The 25,677-nt window shown below is 41.6% G+C and overlaps 1 protein-coding gene across 1 annotated transcript; it reads left to right on the top strand.

The window, feature by feature from the left end:
• Nucleotides 1-2,926: 2,926 nt before the first annotated feature.
• On the top strand, nucleotides 2,927-24,118 carry dbndd1 (dysbindin domain containing 1). Its single transcript, XM_069676512.1, has 4 exons — nucleotides 2,927-3,264; nucleotides 7,859-8,005; nucleotides 13,988-14,125; nucleotides 22,811-24,118. Exons 1-4 carry the CDS (start codon nucleotides 3,234-3,236, stop codon nucleotides 22,963-22,965), a joined length of 471 nt encoding a protein of 156 aa, XP_069532613.1. The 5' UTR covers nucleotides 2,927-3,233; the 3' UTR covers nucleotides 22,966-24,118.
• The last annotated feature ends 1,559 nt before the right edge of the window (nucleotides 24,119-25,677 follow it).

Consider the following 25,677-nt stretch of genomic DNA (forward strand, 5'->3'; position numbering starts at 1 on the left):
TCCACAGAGAAAGAAATTATAGAAATTGAAGTGGTCAAAAAAAGATAATGAAGTTGTAATTTTAACCCCTGTTGTTTGTACATATTTTTTTTCCTGTGGCATGAACAAGCTTAGAAAGATATTGTCTCAATATGGTATTCTTCAGAGCCAACATTTTGACATGTCATCCCCGGACAAACACAGGTGTTACTCATAACATTAATGAGGGTGCAGTTCACTTCAGGTGTGCCAGTAAGCCATGACGGTAAGCAAACATGCACAACACAAGATCCTGAAGCACAATTCAACTGACATGTCAGTATCTCTTCTGTGAAAAAGGCCTGTTAGTTGTCTATATTTAAATACTACATGCAACGTGTAAAACTTAAATTGAGAAAATGTTAACAGGAACAAAATTCAGTCATGCTAGCAGCTCTGGGTGGCTGTGTGCTCTGAGCTAACTTTACATGTTCAAAAAGTCAATGTTTACAGTTGCAGAGTTATGCAGGTAATGTTTACCATGCAGGTCACTACTGTAGTTAAGCATTTTAACATGTTAACTTTTGCAAATCAGCAATAAATACTTGATTGAAATGTGATTATTTTTGCATCTTTTTGGTCCTAAACCAAAGTTTTGGACAACAATATAAGACTTGGTGAATGTTCTTGATAAAAACGTAAAAAATCATCAAAGTAATTATATTTCCTCTTGAGGGGAATATGGAAGTCCGTGCCAAACTTCATGGCAATCCATCTAATAGTTGTTTAGACATTTTAGTTAAAACCACAATTGATAACTACAGGAAAAGTCTGAGAATCGCCAAAGTCAGCAGGACTGATCCTCTGGGCACCATGGATATTTATACAAACCTCTATGAATATAAATCCCTCCCATCCCTTAGTTGTCAAGATACGCCACATAAAAAGCAAAGATGTTGGTCAGTGTGGAAAAGTTCATGCCACTTCAGTGCAAGAGAGCATAAACAAAAACCTGGTGGCCCACTCGGCAGCACACAGGAGTAAACATAAAACTGTTGTGTTCTCTGAAGGGTTTCACAAGAGTATCTGTCTCACGTTCTCACAGTTTGTTATCTGAACACGCTGGTCTGTTACCACATATACAGCTAAGAGATCCATCCTGCTTGTTTCATAACGGTAAGGTCAAGCCTTACTTTGTTAGCTGTTGGATAACCCAGATCTTTGTCCTTTATGATCCACATCTTTGTCTGCGTGGCCAAAAGATCTAAAAACATTTTGACTCACTTGTTGAGGGTCCTGGATAACCCCCTTCAATTAAGAGATCAAATATTTACATTGTTTTAAATTGAGTTGCTTGGCAGGCCCCCACCCCCTACCCTTATAAAACTCTTCCCGGTCATGCAAGATAATATAATTAGTAATTATATTTATACAAAAATATCCAGTATATATTTATATACGTTTTTTCAGTAATTATTAATGACTGAAATTTAATGCACGGTGCGGTGCAACGGTAAGCACTGACGCCTCACAGCTAGCCTTGTTTGAATCCTGGTTTCGGCCATAGTGGGCCTTTCTGTGTAGAGTTTGCATGTTCTCCACGTGCATGCTTGGGTTTCCTCCTGGTACTCCGGCTTCCTCCCACAGTCCAAATGCCTCTCGCCCAATGACAGATGACCCCTGTGACCCTCAACAGGTGTAGATAATGGATACATAGATGTCATATGTCTCTTTTGTTATTTATCATTGTGAACTTTTGACCAGACTAGTTGATTCAGTTGAAATTTGCTGAATTTAAACTATCCTCCCTAACGTCTGTGAAGGTTCTCATTCATCCAGGTCATGGTAATTCGAAGCTTAATCCAAAAGGACTTTTTCTTTGAACTGAAGGAGTAGTAGTATGAGAGGTGAAACGTCTTCAAGAACTCCAACCAAGTCCAGTTGCCTTTTGGATTAAGCTTTGAATATCCTCTTAGCTTTTAATGGTTTCTTTTTAAACTCTGGTTTGAGACTCTTGTCAGAGGAGAGATATGAGCCCATCCTGTTGGTTTCTGGATGTTGTCTGGCGTTACAACACAGTCACAAGATAACCTGCATGCAACATATCCCACCACTAGAGGGTGAGCTCTACCAAGAGATTCAGAAAAGTTCACCATTGTCTTCTCGTTCGTTACCTTTTTCATTTAGTCACCAAGTTTTTATATGATTATCTATTTTACTCTTTTGAATTCATTGTGGAAAAGACATTACATATGGAAATCAAGTAACTGGGATGCTGTGCTGGCATTGCAGTATTCATCCACATCTATTTACTAAGGCAATTACATAAGCATAATGCATATGCTATCACATATTGAGATGGAGGGAAGTACAATAAAACTCTATTTGATGATTGCAGAAAAACATCTGTGCTGTAGCTAAAGCTTTCACAAAAATATCACAACCTTTAATTTGACACAAATCCTCAGGTGGGTTTCATGTTTCCATTAAGTGTCACAGAAAAGTAGTTCCATGATGGGTGTATTTATTATCAGCCTGTTTGATTACCAAATGTCCGCCTCGCTGTCCTCCCAGCAGCATGCCTGACTTCTGTGTGTTTGACATGAACTGACCCATCATCAGGTTTAACAGTTTGCCTCCCAGTACATTCACACATTGTTGTACCACATTCATGCACATACATACTCATTGACACACAGTAATTTCCCCCCTCCACTGGTCCATAAACCTCCCTGTCACCCCATTCTCTGTCTGTCAGCCTGGGCAGGCTGCCAGCTCAACTCCCCCCTCCCTCCCTCTCTCTCTCTCTCTCCCTCTACTGCCCTGGATCTCTCTGTGTATTCTGTACATACCAAGCCTTTCAGTGCTGCGTTTACTGAACCAAGTGGCTCTGAAATTCACTGTGATGTCGCTGTTCCCAGACCTCCCTCTCTGTGGCGGACTCTCTCTGTGAGGCGGTGCAGCTCTCACACAGCTCTGATGGCAGAGCGGGGCGGTCAAACTGCACGAGACGAGAGACCAACATCACCTGTTTGGGAAATCTAGAGCAAACGGAGGACAATAAAAGAAGGAGGAGCAGAGTCTTCAGAGAGCTGAGGTCTCGCTGTGTGTCTACCCATCCCACCCTGCCCTTGCTCTCTCTCTCTCTCTCTCTCTCTCACATGCTCACACTCAGACACACTCTCCCCTCGCCTCTCCCTTCCTCCCTCCCCGTTCGTCTCCTCCGCTCTCCGATGCTGGTGTGGTGAGCAGCAGGACGCTCTCGGCTGAGCTGCATGGAGGCTCAGGGAGGGGCAGGGAGCCCAGGTAAGAGCCATTTTCTATTCTCTCTTTTCTCTGCGCTGCAGCTTTTGTCACTCTAAAGGAGCATGGTTCATGCAGGGTGTCTTTGTCCTTTGAGGCTGCATTCTGATAGTGAATGTATCTCTTTATGCAGCATGTTTATGGTGCTTTTAAATGTATAGACACTTTCAACATGGTGGAGCTGAACAATATGGGTCAGAGGAGCTGCTCTTTAATCTTTCCTGTTCATGACACAAAGGTCTGATCAAGTTTATAAAAGCTTCTCTTTTTTTACAATGAAGCTTCATGTTTAATCTGTTGCCCAGGCAGTCCAGGTCTTTTTATATCCGCACACTGCAGGTCAACCACACAAAAGCAGGGCTGGTGATGAAGTTGCACAACAATAGTGGACGCATACGGTCCTTTGTGTGAAGTCCATCCAGAGAAGCCTGCACTGTGTGGTAGCACTGCACAATGCCTCAGTGCCATTAGAGCACTGTAACATCTGAACCTACAAAGGGCTCCTCATGTAACTGTTTATGTAGAGGTTACGTATAGAGTATAATGAGGTATATATGTAGGTCTGAATGAGATGTGGGGATGATTATAACATACCACAAAAAGATGCATGTCATGATGTACAAAGTTAGACAGAGCAGTAGAAGGTTAGTTTGTGTGTCTACAATAGCTGCCCCTGAAACATAGTATAAATAGTATAACATTGTGCATTCATCCTCTATTTAAATAGTGCTTTTATACTTGGTTGCGCCCTGGGTAAAGGCCCACTACAGTGCCTTTAATGAGTATTTACCTCCCTTGAACTTTTCCATATGTTATCATGATAAACTGCAAATTAAAATGTATTTATATTGTAGTTGTATGTCATGCAACAACACATATTTGTCCATATTTATAAAGTTGGGGAGGCAGAATGTTACATGGCTTTCAAAATTATTACCTTTTAGCTTCATGTTCACTCGTGCATCCAAAATGTCTGGGTTTTTTTGGTAATCAAACAGTAAAAAGCACCAAAAAAGGTTGTAAAACTCTCAAATCTGGAAAAATCAAAGGAGGGTTTAATGCTTCTGCAATCATTGGATGTTGCTGTTTTCCCCGCCCTGGCTTTGTTCCACTCCTCCATATTTATATTCATCTGAACACGACATGTTGATGCTGACAGCCAGAATAACCGGCCCATGACAAATTGGTTTATTATTTGTTCATTATGATGAGATTGTATTACAGCAAACATCATTATTATGATGTACACAACACAGGGTTGCAAAGTGTGACTTGTAGAGCCATAACATTATGACCACCTGCCTAATATTGTGTAGGTCCCCCTTTTGCCACCAAAACAGCCCTGACCCATCGAGGCATGGACTCCACTAGACCTCTGAAGGTGTGCTGAGGTATCTGGCACCAAGACGTTAGCAGCAGATCCTTTAAGTCCTGTAAGTGGCGAGGTGGGGCCTCCATGGATCGGACTTGTTTGTCCAGCACATCCCACAGATGCTTGATTGGATTGAGACCTGGGGAATTTGGAGGCCAAGTCAACACCTTGAACTCGTCGTGTTCCTCCAGGCCTCCTTCTTCCATTGCTCCGTGGTCCAGTTCTGATGCTCACATGCCCATTGTTGCAGTTTTGGAGACCGAGTCGTCGAGCCATCACAATTTTGGCCCCTGTCAAAGTCATTCACATCCTCACGATCCTCTCTCATTTTTCCTGCTTCCAACACATCAAATACGAGGACTAAATGTTCACTTGCTGCCTAACATATCCCACCACTGACAGGGGCCATTGTAACAAGATAATCAATGTTATTCACTCGACCTGTCAGTGGTTATAATGTTATGGCTGATTGGTGTTTAATGTAGTAGAAAAAGCGGCTTTTCTGAAAGATAACCGGCCTGAATTAAGACATTTGTAGCCCTGCTTGTAAGGACTAATACTACATTACAAACTGTTGAAAATGTTCCAGCTCATTACCTCTGCACAGATATGAAGTCATGTTTTCTTTAAGAAAGGCTCATTGCATAGTATATAGTAAAATAAAAAAGCATTACTATAAATAGAGAGCAATCAGCAGGTACAATGATTGACCGAGCTGAAAGGGTGTTGAGAGAGGATTTTAATTCCTTCTGCCTGCGCGGCGAACAACGATTGATTTATTGAACCGAGACACTGAGTTTGATTCAACTTCTGGCAAGCGTACAAAACATCACTCTCAGCCTCCCTCTCTCTCCATCTGTCTGTGTGCGTAGGGTGGGCTGATTCACAGACAGTCATGGCTGACAGCTTGAGTAAGGGTCAGACATCGCCTGCAAAGACCATATTTCTGATAGCGGACTGTCTTTTACCAGCAGGATCTCAGATATACTTGTTATTTACTCTGGTTTCTGACAGGTGGTGGCTAGATCACACCATTTGGGTAAAATGTCTTTCTTTACATGAGGACAATACTTGGACTTTATTATAAGCTCTTTTTCTGTTAACATCCACTGAGAGCCTTACTCATCCTCTAACAGGATACCAAATGTTTGTACATTTTCTTATAATGCACAAAAAGCTCATTAAAACATGGCAAATATGTTCCTTTTTCCCCTGAATGAGCTGCTCCAACAGCCCACTGCCCTTGAGATGACATTTCCCTGATTTTTTAATGGATAAATTAGAGCTTGGCTGGATGGGTGGATGATAAACTGCCTCACAGCAATGGCACAAAGGTCAGAGACTGTAATGAGTTCAACAGTGAGTGTTTGCTGAATAAGGTGAAGGAAATGGAAACCGAAGCTTGTCCAAATATTGAACAAACATTTCATTATAGCAGCAGAGGTAATACTATACTCCTTCAGTTTGTGTGGCTCCTCGCTGGGTAAAATAAATCAATACCCGACAATGAACAGTCGGCCGCTGAGGGTGAATTCAGAATCTCTCATTTTCTGCGTCGTCCTTGGCTATCTAACTATTGAGGAACATACTGCAAGTAGGAATAGCTTCAGCAGCCATCTGCTGTCTAACAGCCCTGCATGTTATTATTAAAACTCCATACTGCCATTATTTTTGCTCATTCACTCACAGAAGAGCCTGCCTTTGGTATAAATGTCAATTATTTAAATGCAGTAAAACTTTATTTCATCATTACATGATTTTCAGCCTCCTGCAATTTGGTTATTAAGGTGGTTTATGTTGCAATTATAATTCCCTGCATTTTCTCAGTTAGATATGCTAATCTCCAGTTCTCCTGCCCTTACCTCACTGAGCCTCATCACACACCCTGCTGTGTTTTCAGCTGTGTCGAGCAGGCCAGCAGAGTTTGTGCAGACTCCTGCATTCAAAGGGATGCTATTTTGAGTACCCCCTATTTTCAGACTTTGTTAACACCCTGTGTGGACTTGTTTTTCTATTTTTGAATGGATGTTTGAGATGTTTTTCAGCTGGCGTCAGTGAGGAGCGTGTTGGGCAAACATTACAATAATGTTACAACTGTTGAATTTAAGCCAGCCTGCTTCCAAGTAAAGATTCACACAGTTAGAAAACAACGTCTACACACATGCACACACACAGTTTCATATATCCGGGTACATATCAAATGCACACAAAATGTTTGCAGCAACAGTCATGAACAGTAACAACCTATAGTCACCCCAAAAAGCACCTGTTGGTTTACATTATTCTTTAGCTTTGAATAACAGTGACTGGCTAGAGTTGGATATGGTACATCTAGAGTGTAAAGCAGATTCAACTTGCCTTTATATCCAAACAGCAATTAGTACCTGCTAGCTAAATGCTACCTGCTAGCTGTAGCTACTGTTAGCGAGAGCTTACACAGCACATGCCAGCAGTGGCTTTAATAAAGCCCCTGAAGCTAAATCTACAATAGCAATGAAGCTCTTACATTCTTATTCATCCTCCTTTTTATCCTCCATGTTTGGCATCACTATACTTATCATGTTAGCAGTTAGCATCTGGAGTTAGCAGTCTGTGAATTGTCGCCACCGACATTACCCACTTGACCTTGTTTTGTTGCGAGCAAACAAACATTAAGCGTGCGATTATAAGCTAGTTAGCTTGAACACTGAACTTATTGCATTTCACTCACAGCACAGAAAGACTAGAAACTGTAAGAAAAACGTTGGTATGTTAACGTTAGCCTGCAGTGCAACCAATCAAACAGCAAAACGTAAAACCAAGGTCAACCGTCATCTCACTCACGTTACAGAGAATGTCATGACGTAAACAAACACATGACCCTGCTAGCTGCTCCTTCCGCTGGCTAGCAGATATTTCAGCAGTACAGCACAGTTACCCGGGGAGTCACTACAGTTATGACTTTGGTAATTGAGTGGGCAAACATTTAATCACTGAACATGACTGACACACACTGGAGTGACTTCTTTCTGTACTACGCATCTCTTTCTTCCTCTTGGTCCAAGATGTGTAAATGTGTAAATTAGATTGTTTTGGGCTTGAAATAGTCCTGAGAAATCTACAGAAAGTTAGGAAGTTTAAGTACCCTGCAACACCTATTATTTAATATCCCAACACCCATAATCAATATCTCCTCCTTTTTATTCCATATGCTCACTCTGTTCCTGTGTCTCTTTGTGTCCACAGAGCCCAATAAAGACATCCAGAAGCTGCTGAAGCCCTCCAGCTCAGGTGACCTGTCCAAGGAGCTGTTCCAGCACCCAGCAGGGGGGGAGGAGGAGGGTAGCCTATCAGGGCACACTGCTAGCCTGCTGCACATCACCGAGAAGAGACGTGAGTACCGGGGGCAGGGGCGAAGAGAGGGTGATATTAAGAATGTGAAACAGACGGTGATGAATATTCATTGTTCAAGAGGTGTTACGGGATAATTGTGGGTGGAAAATTCCTCAAGTGTTGCCAGTAAAGAAGGATATGAGGAAGGTTAAATAAGTAGGCGAGGATATCCTGCTTCTGTTAAAGAGTTGCTTATCAGTGACAGTCACTAGTGGATTGATTGAAAGTAAAATTAGGAATCTCATATCAAAGGCCTGTCGAGAACTAATGCATTAGTTGCACATATGTAACATTTCACTCAAGTCCAGTTTGATCTTCTTTTATCTTGAAACCCTCTCTGAATGATCACAGCCTCTTTGAGGTATTCTGGTCCCACATTCTCAGAGACCAGTGCAGCTTAGCCCTGGTTGAAAGGACTCATTGTGCATCCGTCCCGTACAGAGGCTTCCCTGTACGTGCCAGACTCGGGGCCAAGGGCTCAGAACCACGGAGACGGATACTCGGGCTACAAGGGTGACAAGGCAGCCTTTATCTGCTTCACTAACTAGACACTTTTTCAGAGAGACAGCTCACCCAGAGGCTAATGTCTGTGTCTGTGTGATTGAATGTGACCTACTAACTAGCCAGGCCACCTGGTAGGTCAACTTATAGTATGTAGGGCAAGAGGGAAGCGAGAAGAGATCCCTGCTGCTTCACATATTCTCTAATGCTCTTCAAATCCCTTACATAGAAATCACTTAAAGGGCCAATTCGCCGATTTTCAACCTCAGTCCTGTCATGCTATTATGTGGAGCTAATGCCATTATGGTAGGAAAAAAATGCAGTTTCGCTCTGTGCCTTTGGAGGACGCTATCTGCTTCTCCAATGGGCCCTGGAAAACCTCCACCAGACAACGTAAAGAAATGGTCATCTGGCGGAGGCCAGGGAGCTCACTAAACTACACTTCCTCAGTCTAGGACGCCCGCCTCCGATGTCATGTCTCATTCAAAATCATCAGGTTTGAAATGTAGACTGCAGACCTGAAGATTTTTTAGACGATCCACCGGTATATTCTGTCGTATTTCAGTTTCTGTTCCGCTCTGAGCCATTGCCTGCAGCGAAAATGGTAATATTTCACTCCAGCGTCTCTCGCTGATCCGTTACGTTCAGAGGGAGGGGCGCAATGTACACTGGGTGTTGTAGGAATGTAGAATGGGCGAAACCACATTTGTACAACTTTCTCCACAGCTATGGCGCCAATTTCAAATATTTATTGCTTCTATCGATTACAGAGAACACCAGCTTTGACTGACAGTGGCTTTTTCCAGGGGCGAACTGCTCCTTTAATAAAATGATTGTCCCTTATATTACAGTATTAACTCTCACTCATATCACTGACAGATAAGGAGTCAAACTAAAATGAAGGCTATTAAATGTTAAAGAAGATTCTTCAGTGTTTTCCCCAGTGCGACAGAGCCACATGGCAGCTTCATCTTCAAAGGCACAGAAAAAAATGCTGCAGTTTATCTCCAAAACGGGGAGACCACAGTTGCTCCTGTGTCAGCTGCAAACATTTATTTTTACGCCTGGAGCAATCAGCCTTAAAAAGACAAACCTCCTAATAACATCCCAGGAAAGAGCAAGTTGTGAGTTGGCTTGTTGCAGCCAAGTAACAGCAAATGACATGCAGTCCTTCTGCACCAGGCAATACATACAAACCCATATAAAGCTGCAGTGCGGATTGTTTACTGTTATTGTGTTTGGTTGGATGTGAAGGAATTCAAGATTAAAAATTGATGACAACTGCTGTGAAATCTCAGAGAATAAAGGTGTTTCTCCATTTCCATTGATCTTTTATAACAGAAACCAGCTGTCGAAGATCAGAACAGACACATTTTGGAGTTAAAACAGCTTATTTAGCAGCCTAAATTAAAGCACATCCCACAACTCTTCCCCAGTATGCTTTATTCATCAAACATTTTGTGCTAACTTGCCTTCATCAGGGGGTGCTGAATAAACCATGATGTACCGGAGAGGGGTTCTGTGACATGTTCACTGGTCTGCACTCTCCTATGTGTGTGTGTGTGTGTTGTCAAAGTTAGAAAATACAGCTTATTAACCTCCAACAGAAATAACTGAACCTGGCTAAAACTATGAAATGGTGTAGTGCCTGTAGGCTCAGTCTTTTAAAGATGAAACACCTGCAACAGAATATTAATATAGGAAATATATTGCATGCTTAATATCTTTTTCCTATCGTCTTGACTCCATCATTACAAGCTGCTAAAACTGCACTGATGATCTCAGAGAAGTGGGATTAAACAGATCCAGCATGCAATGCAATGCACATCCCTTATCCCTTTATCCTTTCTCCCAAATGCGAACCCCGCCCTCTTAAAGATCCTCCCTGTTCTTTGTTCCTTTAGTTCATTACATCTACATTTCTACTTGCAGGAAGAAGAATGAGAGGAAATTAAAGGAAAAGCTTTATATAGAACAATAAATTGACGGCATTAAAGTAATAATTTTTCTGAGTTTAAGAAACGTCATTTTGCTTTTCAGTGAATTTAGGGACACATTAAGTAAAGGCACGATTATAAAGTGTGACATAACGGGCATGCTGGAAAAATAACAATATGTCAAGAAGGATTATAAATGGATCTGAGACGCACTTCTAATATTAAGGGCCATCAAGCTGTATGCGTTTGCTGTGAGAAGAGACAGTGGTCCATTACATCATCTTTCTGCTTCAGACGCAAACTCCTCAGTTTTTTTCCTTTAGTCTCAGCGTGAATTCTTCATTGTCAGTCATCCCTGCTGGCGACTCAGAGCTTCCCTGATTGGCCTGTGAGACGGAGGCAGTTGTTTCAGTGTGTCTGCCTGGGAGAGAAAACCTACTGATCAATTATTCAAGGAGAAAGGGTGTGGGAGAAGAAAAAAGAAATTGGGGAGAGGTGGTTAAAAAAAACAACTGCAGCTGAATGGGAAGAAGCTTGTAACCTACTGGAAATAATGGCAGCAAATAATGCAGTGTTCTGCTTTACATAACGCCGACTTTCCTCTTCATCTTTGTCTTTCTTATCCCTTATTCTCCCATCATGCTGCCTCTCCCTTTTTTCTCTTCATCTACTCCTCCACAATTTTCAGCCTCTCTGATTTACTGCCTCCAGTTCTCTCCCTCGCCCTGAAAAAGGAGGTTAAAGCCACTGATAGCTGTGAGCAGACAGCCTCCTGCCTGTGGGAAAAAGTAAAATATATTCACAAGCACAGTCAAGATGCAAGCTGACGTGATGTGAAATATGATGCATAAAAAATGCTTCTTTATTATCTTTGTCGACCAATAACTGTCCAGAGCATGGCCATTATTGTTTCTCCATTGAGTGTAGCAAACCTTTATCAGACAGCAGACAGAAAAATGGGCGAAGCTTTGGATTTAAAGTAGTTCTGTTGAATGCTGAGCTACTGCGGCTGTTTAATTACATGTAGTGCAGTGGTTTGTGGTGCAATAATGGTGGTTAGCTGAACAATTATTTAAAGGGCCATGTAGCTCCAGAGCCTTCAAAGGAATAATATATTATTTATATATAAGTCAAGCCTCAGGCTGCTCTTTCCACTGTCTGATATTGAAGATGGGTATTTGACCTAGCTTAAGCCTCAAGTGTAGTCAATACAATCTTTACCTTATTCAATGTATGAGTGGTAACCTGTGATATAACATATAACTGAAAGTGAGATCCCTTGAGGTTTCTTGTTTCACGCTCTAGCTATAGCTGGAGCTGTAGGAAAGCCAAATAGGATGATGACTAATTTGCTTTACTATGTCCTCAGATACCTTATGTCAGAATGTGGGGCTGAATTTTTATGTGGGAATTAAAGTCAGAGTAGAAATGGAAAGTGTATGCAATGATTATTTCTATATAAGACATGGGGCACTAGAATGGAGCCCTGAGGGATCCCACAGATGATGATACATCCCTTATTTTAAGGGTATATATTTATTCAGAGGTAAATTCGTAGCTGACATGCATCAATTTAGTGAATATCTATCTTAAACATTTTAAGTTTAATTCCCTATTTCTTTCCTTCTGTAGACTTTATGGTTTCTAGTATAATTTTATATCGAGAATGTATATAATGGTCACTGTTTTTGTCAAGGTTCATGCATGTCATATCTGCCTGGGTCATGGCGGCCTCGTGACACAGTCTTGCTTCTGAATAGGACGGTAAAACTGGGCAGGACGTTACATTTGGAACAGAGCAGAAAGAGTGGGGTAAAATCATGGACTGTATACGCATAATAAGAGAAGAGGTCCACTGTGACGTCACCCATTGCTTTGTGGACTATTGTTCTGAAGCCTCCACTTTGGCATTTTGGCCATAGCCTTCTTGGAGCCAGACGTGACGTGAACATATTAGGACCATAAGACGGATGCGCATGTCTACATCCTTATCCTGGTTGACAGGTTGGCGTGGTAGTATTATGTCAATCACAGCCCCTAATGCACCCTGCTTTATTGTCAATTTGACCCTAAATATGCCGTAATAGAATATCGTGCTATATTGAAGAAGACTTGAAACTAGCAATTGAAACCGTAAGTGCATAAGGAAAAGGTTTACTGGGTAAATAAATCATCTAAGAAGTGGGCTCATTTTCTTGTCTTGTTTCTTGCAATGCAGGAGTCTCCCCTTGCTTCCTATTTAAAAGAATGCAGATTTAAGGCACCACAGTGGTTACATTGACTTATATACAGTCTATGGGTAAAATATAGGTGAGGTGGTTCTGTGTCTTTGATCGCCTTGACTAATACATTTAAAGATGGACTTTAAACTCCCAAGTCTCAAAATGTTCATGCTAAGTTTTTATTTGTATTCTTGTGTCTTCACTGCCTCCTTATTTTTCCTTCCACGTTTCTGTTGGCATTTCTGGTGATGAGTGTTTTTAATGAAACGTGGCAAACAGATCAGACACTGCTTGAGCTTGATGATCACTCTTAAAATCAATAAGTGCTCTATCAGAAGGACGATGCAGGGAATTAAATGTAGCAGCAGACAAAGAGCCGCCGCAGAGTAGCTCTGCCTCTGAGGCAGCTCGAGCATTTTCTCCAGCAGCCTGTAAAACAGCAGGCAAACAACATAGGTTAATAACAAGCTTTCAGCCTGTCACACAACCCATCATTTTCTCTTAAAGTCACACCCACGAATACCCTGTAGAATGCTTCATTCAGACTTGACGTTGCATGGCAGGCAGGAATCCACTGCTTCATAAGGAAGCACAAACTCACCTCCATCTGCTTTAGTGCAATCTCCCAACATTTCTCACTATGATGATCTGTAATGCTAGGTTGGTTCAGCCCTACTGCACAGAATTGGTTCATAACTCGGGTGATGCTTAGGCAAGCAGCTGTTCCTGCATCCTTGCTAGGCTTATGTATACAGAAAGGTCGAATACATACATACCATTAAAAATGTCAGCTTTGGAGGAGCCTGATTGGAATGCTGAGCCGGGCACGTTGATGCTCACCACATGTGAATATGACCCTGCCGGTTGCAGCAGTAGCTCGTGCAGAAATGAACAGGTGCAACACTCCCAGGAGAAAGATGGAGATCACAATGCGTAAAAGAACCGGCTATTTTCATCTCCACTTATTTCAGCTCTTGTTTCTTCATGCTGAGGCAGAGACACTCGCTGCATGGTGCCCAACTTGGAGGTAGATGAGAAATGTACTGCACCTGAGCACAAACACTTAACACACAAGAGCTGTTCTAGTAAAGAGTAAATATGTTCTTTGTTGAAATCGATTATGCAATAGTACCACAAGTGCCAGCTATTGATCAGTTTATAAGTACAGTGTAGATTCAAGAGCGACTGGGGAGGGGGTGTTCAGAATATATGCAGCTCCCTCTTTAAAGAGCCACTTTTCGTCTGCACTGTCAGCAAACACCAGTAGATCATCTCTTTAATCTCTAAACTTCTCCTGTGCTCCCTCTCTCTCTGCCTCGTAGAACCACTGAGTAGTGTGTCTTCACTGGAGGTGCACTTTGATCTCCTGGATCTGACGGAGCTGACTGACATGTCGGACCAGGAGCTGGCTGAAGTCTTTGCTGACTCTGACGAGGAGAACCACAACGAGTCCCCAGCAGGTAAAATCAATAATAATAATGTTTAAGAATATCAGAAATAAATGGTACATTCACACAGAATTCAAAACACCTTTACCTTCTGTCAGACTGTTTTTCCTGTAACCTTCATTTTTACAGACACAAAAGATGTAAAGACACAAACATTTGACATAACATTACAATCACATCAATCCCACAACCCAACAGCTATAGTCTGACGACGATATAGCCTCTGGGGACAATGGTGAACATGTCGGGCATATCCAGTTTAGCCAGCAGTTAGTGATAAACGACTTCCAGCCAACACTTAATTTTCTGTGCGCTGCATTGTTTACAGTCCAGTTAGCAACTTGAGAAGTGAGCGTGTATTCGGATCAATCAATTTCATGGTTCATTAAAACCCCCGGAGGAGCGCTCGTTCATCTGTTTCTGGTCTCACTTTCACTGTAAATAGTAAGTTACCCAGAGGCTGCACTCTGGCTAAATGCAGCCGTATGAACCCGAAAAAGAAACTGTTCTGTTCTTGTGATTTACTTTAATTAACGGGTCTTATCTTTGCCGAAAATTCAACATCATGAGATTGATGCAGATTTGTAAAAAGTCAAAATGAAGCTTTGTCAGGTCTGTCCTCAAAAGGAGAAGAAAACTACATTCAAATTGCTGGTTTGTTGAACGGAGGTCGGATTGATCATTTCTGATGCATTCAAGGAAGTCATGGCACGGCTTTCGTGGCACGGCTTTCGTGGCACGGCTTTCGTGGCACGGCTTTCGTGACACAGCGTCAAGGGAATTTATCTCAAGTTGAATTTTAGATCTAGAACTGATTAACTGAACTTGCTGCAGATGTCTGTTTATTGAGATGAATAAGATTCAGATTCAGTAGCCGCTGATGGGAGCCAGGATGTCATTACAGCGGATTTCGTTCCGCCTGCTTTTGCTCTCCACACGGACTGTTTTTCCTGCATACATCGCAGCTTGCTGATACGTGATTGGTCAATACTACTCGGACTACAAGCGTACTACATACGGAAACCAGGACACTAAAAATCATTATCCCTGCCTACAGATTCTACATTTTTATGTAAAATCTTTTGATCTGGGATTAGGCTCAATTTTTATTTCAGGATTGACAGGTGTACTAAAGAATGCTTCAGTCTGACTTTATTCAAACATGTAACCCTGTATCTCTGGTTTGCTGGTAATAATTTATATTTACTTAGAGCATGGTGGGGATGAGACAATGTTGTAATTTCAAGCTGTAAATCACAGAGATGTAAACAACGATGTGCGTAAAGTACTGTAAGAAAAGAGGTTAAAAGTGTGCAGGCAGATCTGCTGGCCCATAGCCGTGCACAGATTCTTATGTATGCAAGACTTCCTGTACGAGCGCATTTTCTCTGCTCTCTATAGCTTTATTTAAAAAAAGCTTGGTTGGGTCAGTGTGTTACTCGTATCCTTTGATTGCTGAGGGAAGCTTTAGCCAAATTAAATTTGTCCCTGCAGTCCTTTTATTCATATCTTGAGTGTGTGAGAGAGGTACATAGAGAGAGAGAAAAGGGAAAGAGCTTTTTATATCATTAAGGCACAGCAGGTCCTTAAAGGGGCTGCTGAGCTGTAATGGCTCCTTCAGGGACTCATAAGAAACATATTTCACAGTGTCATGGATAAAGGGCCCCTAAAGTAAAAAGGTTAAGCTTCCTTTTTTACACTTGCTCTCTCATTCATTCTTATGAGAAAGGATTTTATGTATATCCTGTCAAATGATAACATTTAGAGACACAATTAGGGATTATTTCATACTGAAACCAGTTACATACAAGTCAAATTATTCAAATTCAGTAGATGGACCAGATGCTCTTTTGCATGTAAAAGAGACGTGCGTGTCACAGCAGCAGGTACGAGATAAAGGTTAGCATGTCTTTCCTCCAGTTTCCAAAAAGGAAGCACAAAATCTTTGCCATGTTTTATTCATGACCCGGGAGCCTCATCCTGCATGCGGACGGTGAACTCCCTCCTCCTCCTCCAACACTCAGCCTCCCAGCATGCACAGGATTTCATGCCAGCTCAAGATTCAAAAGGTCCACTGAAAATGTCATGTATATTCTGTGCGTGGACTGTGTTATCAGAAAGTTTACATCATCATTTCTTGATAAAAACGTCAGACTCTCAATTTGGATACTGGAGGGGTGTAACTACTTTTTGTGCTGTGTTTGTCTGAGAATAATAACAGGTTCAAAACAGATTATTATCACTCAGGGTAGAGCCGATTTCTAATTACATCATCCACTCCTTCCTCGATAAAAGCTTTCTCTCCTTCCCCTCTCTTTTCTGTTTATCACTAATGCTCTGTTTCATGGCACAGCTTGTTACATGTGAGTTATGGTTGCTGTGGGCCATCTGTGCTGCACGCTGCTGTCTGCAGCTTCTCAGCCAATTATTTACATCAAAGATGTTCAAACTGCCACAACAGATTTTTTATTTCTGACACATTATTACCATAATTTGAAATGTGGAACTTGTTAGTGAACAGCAACTTTTGTGCATATCCAGCATCAATACAGAGCAACACTTTCATTGATGTGGAGTTTCCAAACAATCTGGTGGATAATTAGTCCGATACTCACTCTCTGTGAGCTCTGTGTTTGGTGTTTTTTGGAGGGAAATATCTGGCTCTTTAGCTGTTTATGCTCCACTGTGTTTATGAGCTTGTTTAGCAGCCTGTGTCTGTCTGCTCTTTGGTGTGTAACAGGTGTAGTGAACTGAGTATTTGGAAGAGCCTGATCAGTATATTGTTTACTAGATATTCTCTGCTGATGTGGGACTACTACTTATATATTGGTATTTCTGCATGTTTTCCCTTATGTGCCGATAGAATAACTTTTTTACAGAACATATAATACAGAAAACAACGCTTTTAGAAATGGTGTCATCACGTATTTATTCTCCTGCAGAGCGTGCTCTAAATCCTTGTCCAGCTGTGGCTCAGTGGTAGAGTTGGTTATCTCTCAATCAGAAGGTTGGCGGTTCGATCCCTGACTGCTACAGTCACATGTTGAAGTGTTGGGCAAGACACCGAAACACAAATTGCTCCCGAATTCACAGCCACCAGTATGTGAATGTGTTAGATGCTGATAGGAGATTGGCACTTAGGCCTCTGCCATCAGTGAATTAATTGTGTGTGTGAAAGGGTAAATGTGACATGTAGTGTAAAAGCGCTTTAAGTGGTCTGAAGACCAGAAAAGTGCCCTTCCAACAGTTTTTATGCCTCCGCGCCGCGACAGCCGTGGCCGGAGGCATTGTGTTTTGGGTTGTTTGTGCATCTGTACGTACGCCTGTCCATCGTCCATCCCATTCTTGCGAGCACAATATCTCAGAAACGGCTGGAGGGAATTTCTTCACATTTTGCACAAATGTTCACTTGGAGTCACAGATGAACTGATTTTGATTTTGGCAGTCAAAGGTCAAGGTCACTGTGACCTCACAAAACACGTTTTTGGTTATAACTCAAGAATTCCTACGCTAATTATAATACAAGTTGGCACAAACGTCCTCTTGGACTCAAGGATGATCTGATTAGATTTTGGTGGTCAAAGGTCAAAGGTCAAGGTCACTGTGACTACACATAACACATTTTTAGCTATAACACTTCATACACTAATTACTGAATGACAAATGACAAAATAGGATAAGATGATAAAGTGATGACACTTTATACCCAAAAGGTCAAGGGTCAACTTCACTGTGACAACATAATGTTCTGCAAAAACACTTTTCTAGCCATCATTCAACACCGTAACTCAGGAACAGAAGGGGACACTGTGACCATATTTCACACTTGGTCAGATACTGAATTAGTGACACTAATCTTTGGTGTCCACCTTGAAACTGTGGTGATTGCAGGGATCCTCTGTGCTGCCGGGTCGAAGATGTGTGTGAAGCATCCACGTTTTGCAAGGAAATATACTTAATACCTGTTATTAAATTCAGTAATTCTAGTTTGTTTCAACATTCAGATTTGATGTGTTAGATTTCAAAACTCTCAAATAACTCGAATTATTTTTATTACAAAGCCTCAAAGAACAAGAAGAGAAGTTATACCTCTTTATAACATGTTTATGTACCTCCTTATATTCTCCATCCATGTGCCCACAGCTGTGCAGACTAAACACTTACAGCCTGATAACTCTTTCCTGTCTGACATCACCGCCTCGAGTTTCCTCCTTGTTAGTCACAGGCCCCAGCTGCTTTTATCCAGGTGCACGAGAAGCAATAGCCAAGGCTTCCAGTCCAAGGTCTCACATCCGCTGTTCTGCTTTCAGCTAATCAAGATGAAGTCCTGCTGCCAGGAGAGGCACAGCTGTATGTGGCTGTTAAGATGTTAAATAATTTCATTTAGACAGCCTCAGAAATCCCAACTATGATTTAATGTTGGCGTACACAGAATGACATTCAGATTCCCGATGTAACGACCGCACATTGAGCAGTGTGTGTCAGTCACTCCGGTATTTTTACCTGTAACAATCATGAATAAAAATATATCCGTCATCTGGGAACGCGGCAAACTTTTCTCCCCTGTTGAAAGTCTTTAACCTTTAAACATGAGATGCTTCATTCTGTGCAGCTCCTTTTCTTCAAAAACCTCTCCCTTCTCCACCTGTGAGCTGTTTTTGTCTATCACTCAACACATATGCAATCCTCCCTCTCCGTCATGCTCTGTCTCTCAGCTCGCCTTTATCCTTCTTTCACAATCTCGCTCTCTCTGTATCCATGTCTGCTACAGATAGAGCTCATACAGAGGACGGATAACAATCCCAGATAGAGGCAGCCACTGACGTTGATGCTCATGATGTAGAGCGTCTGCAGGAAGATACTGTCGAACAAATACAAGAGTTCAGCTCATAGGGAGACACAAGAAGTGATATGCTCATGAAAGACATGAACACAGGTGTTTCTGCTTTATGTTTCCTGGTATTAAGAATTATTTAAAGTTTTATTTGAAAACACCGGTGAAGGGAGTTGCTCACTTGATAACCCTGTTGATGTGCTGGCTCTCGCTGCCATCTAACTACAAGTTTGAGTTGTGGAGGCTGTTAGAAACCATGTGGTAGGGTAGGTAGTACCAGCTTAGGGTTAAGGTCATCCCCTACCCTAACCTTAACCCCCCATCTTCCTTGCTCTCTCTTCTCTCCTCTCTTCTCTCATGAAAGTGAGGGAATAGGGGGAGGTAAAGTGTAGGCTACAGCCTTATCCGGCGGGGTTGAGTGCTAGCTGCGAACAGGGCGCCTCACCCTGGCTCTGCCTTCCCCCGTCGTCTTTCTAACACACCTCTCTCTACAAACTCTTCTCTCTGTCCTTCTCTCTCTAATTAATTGAAAACCATTATTGTAATTTTGGCATTGTCAATACCTGGAGCTTGCATTAACGGAGCCTGGGTCTGTTGAAGGTGGCAATGCTGTCAGTAGTAGGTTAATTATAAGTATTGGGATGAGGGCACAAGGGGAGGGGTTTCTTCACTGAGCACTTATCCTTATCAGTAGAGCACAAGTGTCTTAGTTTAATTCATATTGAAAGAATAGTGTCGTGTGTTGCTCGGCAGGTAGAGTACAGCACCGAGCTGCTGTTCACATTAGCATTTATGACAGGTTAACAAAACAGACAGTAGGAAACTAACTGATATTACTGAAGCGATGCACGTGTAAAACACGGTAAACTAGTCAGCTAATAGAATAAAAATATAACTCGGAGTAGGAGTGGTGTCAAGTGTTAAATGCTGCCTTGGGCTGCCAAGGTCGTTAATATGAGTTTTTGCATAAAGTTTTGGTGATGTAACTCATTGTTGTTTGAATGTCAGTCAAAAGACCTCTTACACATTGTGCAGGAGACACTCTTGGATGCTAATGCTTAATTTGCTCATGTGTTTTCCGCCATAGAGTTTTTGCTCCTATTTGTCATTTTGTCATTTGAAAATTCAAATTTTCTTTCTATAAAAGTCAATTTTCCTAATCATGCAACAATGCTTTAAATTATCATAAACCGCAAAACAGTTTCCCACTGAACAAAGATATTTAATCTCTCAGCGCTCTGGATTAGACTGGAGTTGGTTGGGAAGATAACGGATACCTTATTATTGCTTGCAGATGTTGTGCTGACAGACAATGACATTGGTGTGTGTGAGCGAAAAGGATTTATCGGAGCAGCAACTTTTTTGCAAAAATCTGAGCTGTGAGAAACAGCTGTTCTGTTTCATTTGGATCCCCTAAACCCCTCTTCAGTATTCTGTTCTTTTATTTCATGCAGGTCATTTTAAAAACTCTTAACAACTCTGATAAAACTATAATAGTTGCATATCGTAATGACACTGTAATGAAAGCAGGTGTATTGTGCATAAAGTCATCAGTGAGTTCAGGGTGAGGGACAAAGAGACGGACTGTAATTTAATTATCTTGTGTCAAAGTTTGCATTGCAAATGTGCTGGTATTGACCTGAGCTGAGCTGTGCTGTGTGAGCGTTAGACTCTATGAGAAAGTGCTGTGTGTGTGCCAGAGAGTGGTGAGGGTGGAGGAGAGAGAGAGAGAGAGGTTAAAAGAAGTAGAGAGAGGAGAGGAGAGAAAAGGGAAGAAGAGGAGAGGACAGGATCGAAGAAGATGGGTTAGCAAGTTCATGCTAAATGTAGGCTCCTGAATAATTCACTCTTCCTGCTGGCAACAAGGCCGGGCCTTCAAAGCCATTTAAACAGTTATCATAACCTGGGAGCCACACAAGCACATTATTTATACATGCTCGTGTCTTGTTTATTTTTTTTAACCCTGCTGTTTATCTTTCCCCATTTTTATGTCATCCAATCCCACGTTCCTCTCCTTCACTTCAGATTAACATTCTCTCATGTTCAGTTTCACTAACATTAGTAAAACACGATCAGCTGTTCTTCTTATGTAGAATCCAGAGAGCGGAGAACATGCAGTAATTAGTGTTTCATCAGGGGGCCAACTCTTCACAGCTTATATTGGCTTTCTGAAGTGGAGGACAAAAAAGATCTCCATGGAAACACATCTGTACAACAAGCAAATATACAGCCGGCCACACCCTAATCAATGATGTCACAGCAGGTGTTTCCAATCTGCTGTCACAGACAAGGCACCTGCAGTGATGTCATTGCTTGGGCTGGAGCCAGAGAGAAACTCCATAGAGAGGAGAGGCAGCAGCAGCTTTTAGTCTGAGGTCAGTCACTGGCATCTTGTTCTATAGGAGCCACATTTTATGGAGCATCTATAAAAGCTCCTTTTAATATAAAAGGTTAAATTGAAGCTCATTCGTTGCCCTTGGGGTTGCTCCTGGTGTTTCAAGACATTACAGATTAGTTTAAAAATTCTTGCCCTACTTTACCAACATTGATTGCACTGTGCTAGGATTAGCACGCACAGAAAAAGTGGTGTTTCTCTGAGGTGGTTTAAAGAGAAGGGCACACACACAAGCATGTGTACACAGTAACACAAATGTGGTTTTCTACAACAGTTGCTTTCCGTGTGCCTTCACAGGTTTTATGTAGGAGAGTCTGGTGCTTCAGAAACATGAAGTAATGCTGCAACATGCTGACAGAAGAATCTAATAGTTTCTAGCCAGCAGCACAGAAGGAACACAGGACAGAATACAAAGCTCAGGGGACTGTATGTGTGTGTGTGTGTGTGTGTGTGTGTGACAGCAAGAGAGAGAAACACAGTTAATCAGCGCATGTTGTGGGGAGGTCTGTTTCAGTTATTTGCTTTAGTTCATGTCCATCAGTCTTAAATTAGATGTCAAAAACGCCACACGAGGAATAAAAAACATCCTGACCCACACACTCACATTATACAGTATGTGTGTATAAAAAAATAACACACATGTATCAGCACAAGCAGGTGTTTGTGGTGCCCGCTGCAGCAGGCTCCTTCGTGCTGCTCAGGAGGTCATTAGAATCCAGCCGAGACGCCATCAATCTTCTGAGATCAATACATGTTTTCTTCCTCCCCCTTCTTTCTTTTTCTTTTTCTCTCTGCTCATAGTGTGTGTGAGTTTATGGATGTGTTTTTGACAAGATATATGAGCCAGGTACTGAGTGTGACCTTCACTTAAGACACCTTCTGTAACACTGATATGGGCAGTGTGAGGCAGAGCAGGTCGTCTGCTCTCTGTTCGTTCCCATTGCTTTGTTGTCCTGCTGCTTGGTTGGACACCACCACCCAGTGGTGTAAAGCAGAACTGAAACATGATGATTATTCTACAGATTATTTAAATTACTATGGTGTTCTTATAATAACTTGTTTTTAAAGAGAGAAAGCTGCTTTTGTGTGAGGAATACTTGTTTTTAGATGCCTCAAATGACATAAAATCAGTTTCTCACACCATCTTCGCTAGTTATTTCTCACTTTTACATCCTGTAAGAATTTCTGAAAATGTAATCAGTTTCACACCAGCAACCTTGTATTATTGTGTGGCCTGTTTTGAAATGTACGTGCTGTGTATATGCTGCATAGATTCAAGGCTTTAAATGATCATAAGAAGAGCAAACAGCTGAGCTCTGGGGACAGTTGTGAACATGCTTAAAGCAGGTGTAGAGCTGTGTAAGGCCTTTGCAGAGTAGCTTCCTCATGTCTGTTTCCTCTGTATTTATATCTGCTAAGACTTTAAATTCCTGCTGGTAACATGTTTGTGTGTGCGTTTGGCTCCCAGGTTCCCATCAGCCCATGCTGCCCCGAGGTGGGTACATGCGCTCCCCCTCGTGGACACGCTGCAGCAAAGTGGAGACCCCGCGAGAGAGAAAGCACCACAGCGACTCAGACACCGCAGAGCCCTTAATGAAGCTGGAGAGGCCGAAGCAGCCGTGATATTTGATGTGAACCAACCGGACTGCAGAGGGAGGGAGAGAAGCGAGCAGAGCCAGACGGGCAGAGCCAGAGCGGGAACACAACGCGGACCAAGAGGCCTCCCATCTGCCACTGTGCACTCACATAACGTTTCATGGTGCTCAACAGACCAGTTCAGACTGAACCCTGGACAATGAACTCTGTGCTCTAACTTAAGATTATGAGATGTGCAATACACACACTCTCCTGTCTCCCTCTTTACACACACAAACACACACAGTCATTTTGTTTTAATGAAAGGGGCTCTTAATGCACTCTGAGCTGCCTGATGATTTAACGCTTTGTTTCTGAGTGACAGACAGGGTATAAAGTCAGCTTCCATCCTCACAGCCTCTCAGGGGGTGAACAGCCAGCACAGCGAGATTGGATCCTAAATTGTGCTGAAGTTCAGACTCTGGGATTCACATTGAATTAACAGGATATGATTTGAAACAAGTAAAACATGACCGAGGCTGCTGCTTAATGTGTTAAAATGTTACAGGGTTTTTTTTCTTCCTTTGCTTGTATTTAAGGTAACCTGATCATTGGGAGTGTGTGTCAGTGAGACCATGCTCCTCATCTCCATCTAAATGCAGACTGCGTGTTGTTGCCTCAATGAATATTTGCACTTCTCTCACTGAACTTTATTTACAGTGCCCTCAAGAATTATTGGCATTCGGTGCAGACGACGCAAAAGATAAACAGACCAAGTAGCAAGCTATATGCAGCACATTTTGACATCCTCCTATACTTTATTTCAAATTAGTTTAAATAAACTTTTTGCAATTTCTTATTAAGACTGCAGGACGACAGCTGACAAATGGTGGGTAATGCTTGAAGAGGTCAGAATTAAAGGGAGAGTTGCACCAGTTGTCAAGCTTTGCATGAATGCCAAAAATACAACAAAGTGCCAACAGTTTTATAATCATGTTTTGAAGATGCATTTTACATTTGATGCAATATTTCACATCTTTCTAGGCAAAGTTATAGCTGAGTACTTGATTTATTTATCTCACGTTCAGCTTGTCTTTACCAGGAGTGCCAATAATTCTCAATGCTGTGACACGATGGATCAAAAGTGACACTGGGATGATAGAAGAATAAAACAAGTCTTGAAAAATGTTTTATTGTGTCATTTATTAACTGTACTTCATAAATAGCAGTGTCATTCTGCACAAATTTAGTGTTGTAGAGTAAATCATGTTTTTCATGTCTGTATCAGTGAAAACAAAGGCAGACATTGTTTTGCAATAGATTTTAGCGTGGTGTTATCAGACAGCACCGCACATGCAGGTGCTCAGCGTTCCATTGTTCTGAAATCTACTAATCACCTACATAACTTACCGGCAGTCTGCTTATTTCCCACACAGCCAATGCTGGAATGAAAGGAAACAGTGTAAACAGATATAGTTGTGTTTAATAGAATCCAGTTTGTTTGTTCTTTGATCAAATGTTTTAAATGTTTTAAGGTTAAATTAATTATCCAAGAAAATCATAAACCTGTACATACATACATGTGTTTTTTGCTCCTCTTTCTTAAACTTCCCCCGTCCCTCCCCGTATGACACACGGGCACAAGAAACACTAATGACATCAATAGTGAACATATGAATGAAAATAAAGATTTAAAGTAATAAAAAAAGGCAGAAAAACAGAAAAAACTGAAGGGAAAAAACCCCCAAAACAAATAACAAAAAATATATATACATACACATAAAGCAGATCACATCTCATATCATATTGCAGGGTATGAATGATACAGACAGTGATATTATGCTATTGCAAACATTGTGTTATACAAGTTAATTTATTTTCTCTTGCGCCTTGGACAAAGTGTCTATTAAATTACCCTTCGCGCTGTTTGTTCGAGCTATTGAGAGCTCCAAAGGGGCTGATGTCCATTAATAAAAGCATCCAATGAGATTTCTCTAGCTCATGCGGGGGCTTCCACCTTAACACTATCAATTTTTTACCAGCCGCCTCTCAGACCTAAAGTAGAAGTCTTCTCTGAGATTCGGTAGCAGTTGTTACAGAATCATCATTCAAGAGTAAAACATTGTATAAAAAAGGAATACTTGTTCCAGTAATGTCCGATAGCACATGTGATACTACAGTCGTTGCTCTTGACCAAAAGTGCGTCACATCTGGACAGTCCCACATTTCATGTATAGTTACATAGCGTGCAAATGGGTACGAGGCAAAGCTGGAATTGGAAGTGTTTCCTGGGAGTTAAATAAAGTCAATGAATGAATTTGAGATGTATCATTTGATAGTTATAATAACGAGACAATAGTGCCACATTTTCCCAAACTCTTTTACACTTGATTGGCTCCTGCGAATTCTTTAAAGTCGAGGTGAAATTAAAAATGTCATTTTAGATCACATCCCCGGTAATATTGTGCATCTATTTGACAATATAGGCCAAAAAAAATACTGAAATCCATTTCTTCGTATTCTTATATCAAAATCCGATCATTCTTTTTTCTTCTTCTGTCTACGCCCACTTCTCAACGATCAAATCAAACCCCTCTAATGATATGTCCCGTCTGCACGTCCTGTTTCACTCGGAAATACGTCACGATACAGAAGCTAGATACTCTCGAAATGCCGTTTCATCTCGACTTTAAATAAAAATTCCAAACCTTGGTCACTCCCATCATTGGTAACTTGAAATTTCTTGTACATATTAGATAC

Source organism: Semicossyphus pulcher, unplaced genomic scaffold (genome assembly GCF_022749685.1).
Source record: "Semicossyphus pulcher isolate SPU_LCO1_2020_fin unplaced genomic scaffold, fSemPul1.0.p SCAF_1, whole genome shotgun sequence".
Taxonomy (NCBI): domain Eukaryota; kingdom Metazoa; phylum Chordata; class Actinopteri; order Labriformes; family Labridae; genus Semicossyphus; species Semicossyphus pulcher.

Excerpts from the sequence above, each read along its gene's own strand:
- dbndd1 (XM_069676512.1), top strand. The coding sequence starts at position 3,234 with ATGGAGGCTCAGGGAGGGGCAGGGAGCCCAG. Across the intron at positions 3,265-7,858 it reads GGGAGGGGCAGGGAGCCCAG|AGCCCAATAAAGACATCCAG; the intron begins GTAAGAGCCATT and ends TTGTGTCCACAG. Across the intron at positions 8,006-13,987 it reads GCACATCACCGAGAAGAGAC|AACCACTGAGTAGTGTGTCT; the intron begins GTGAGTACCGGG and ends TCTGCCTCGTAG.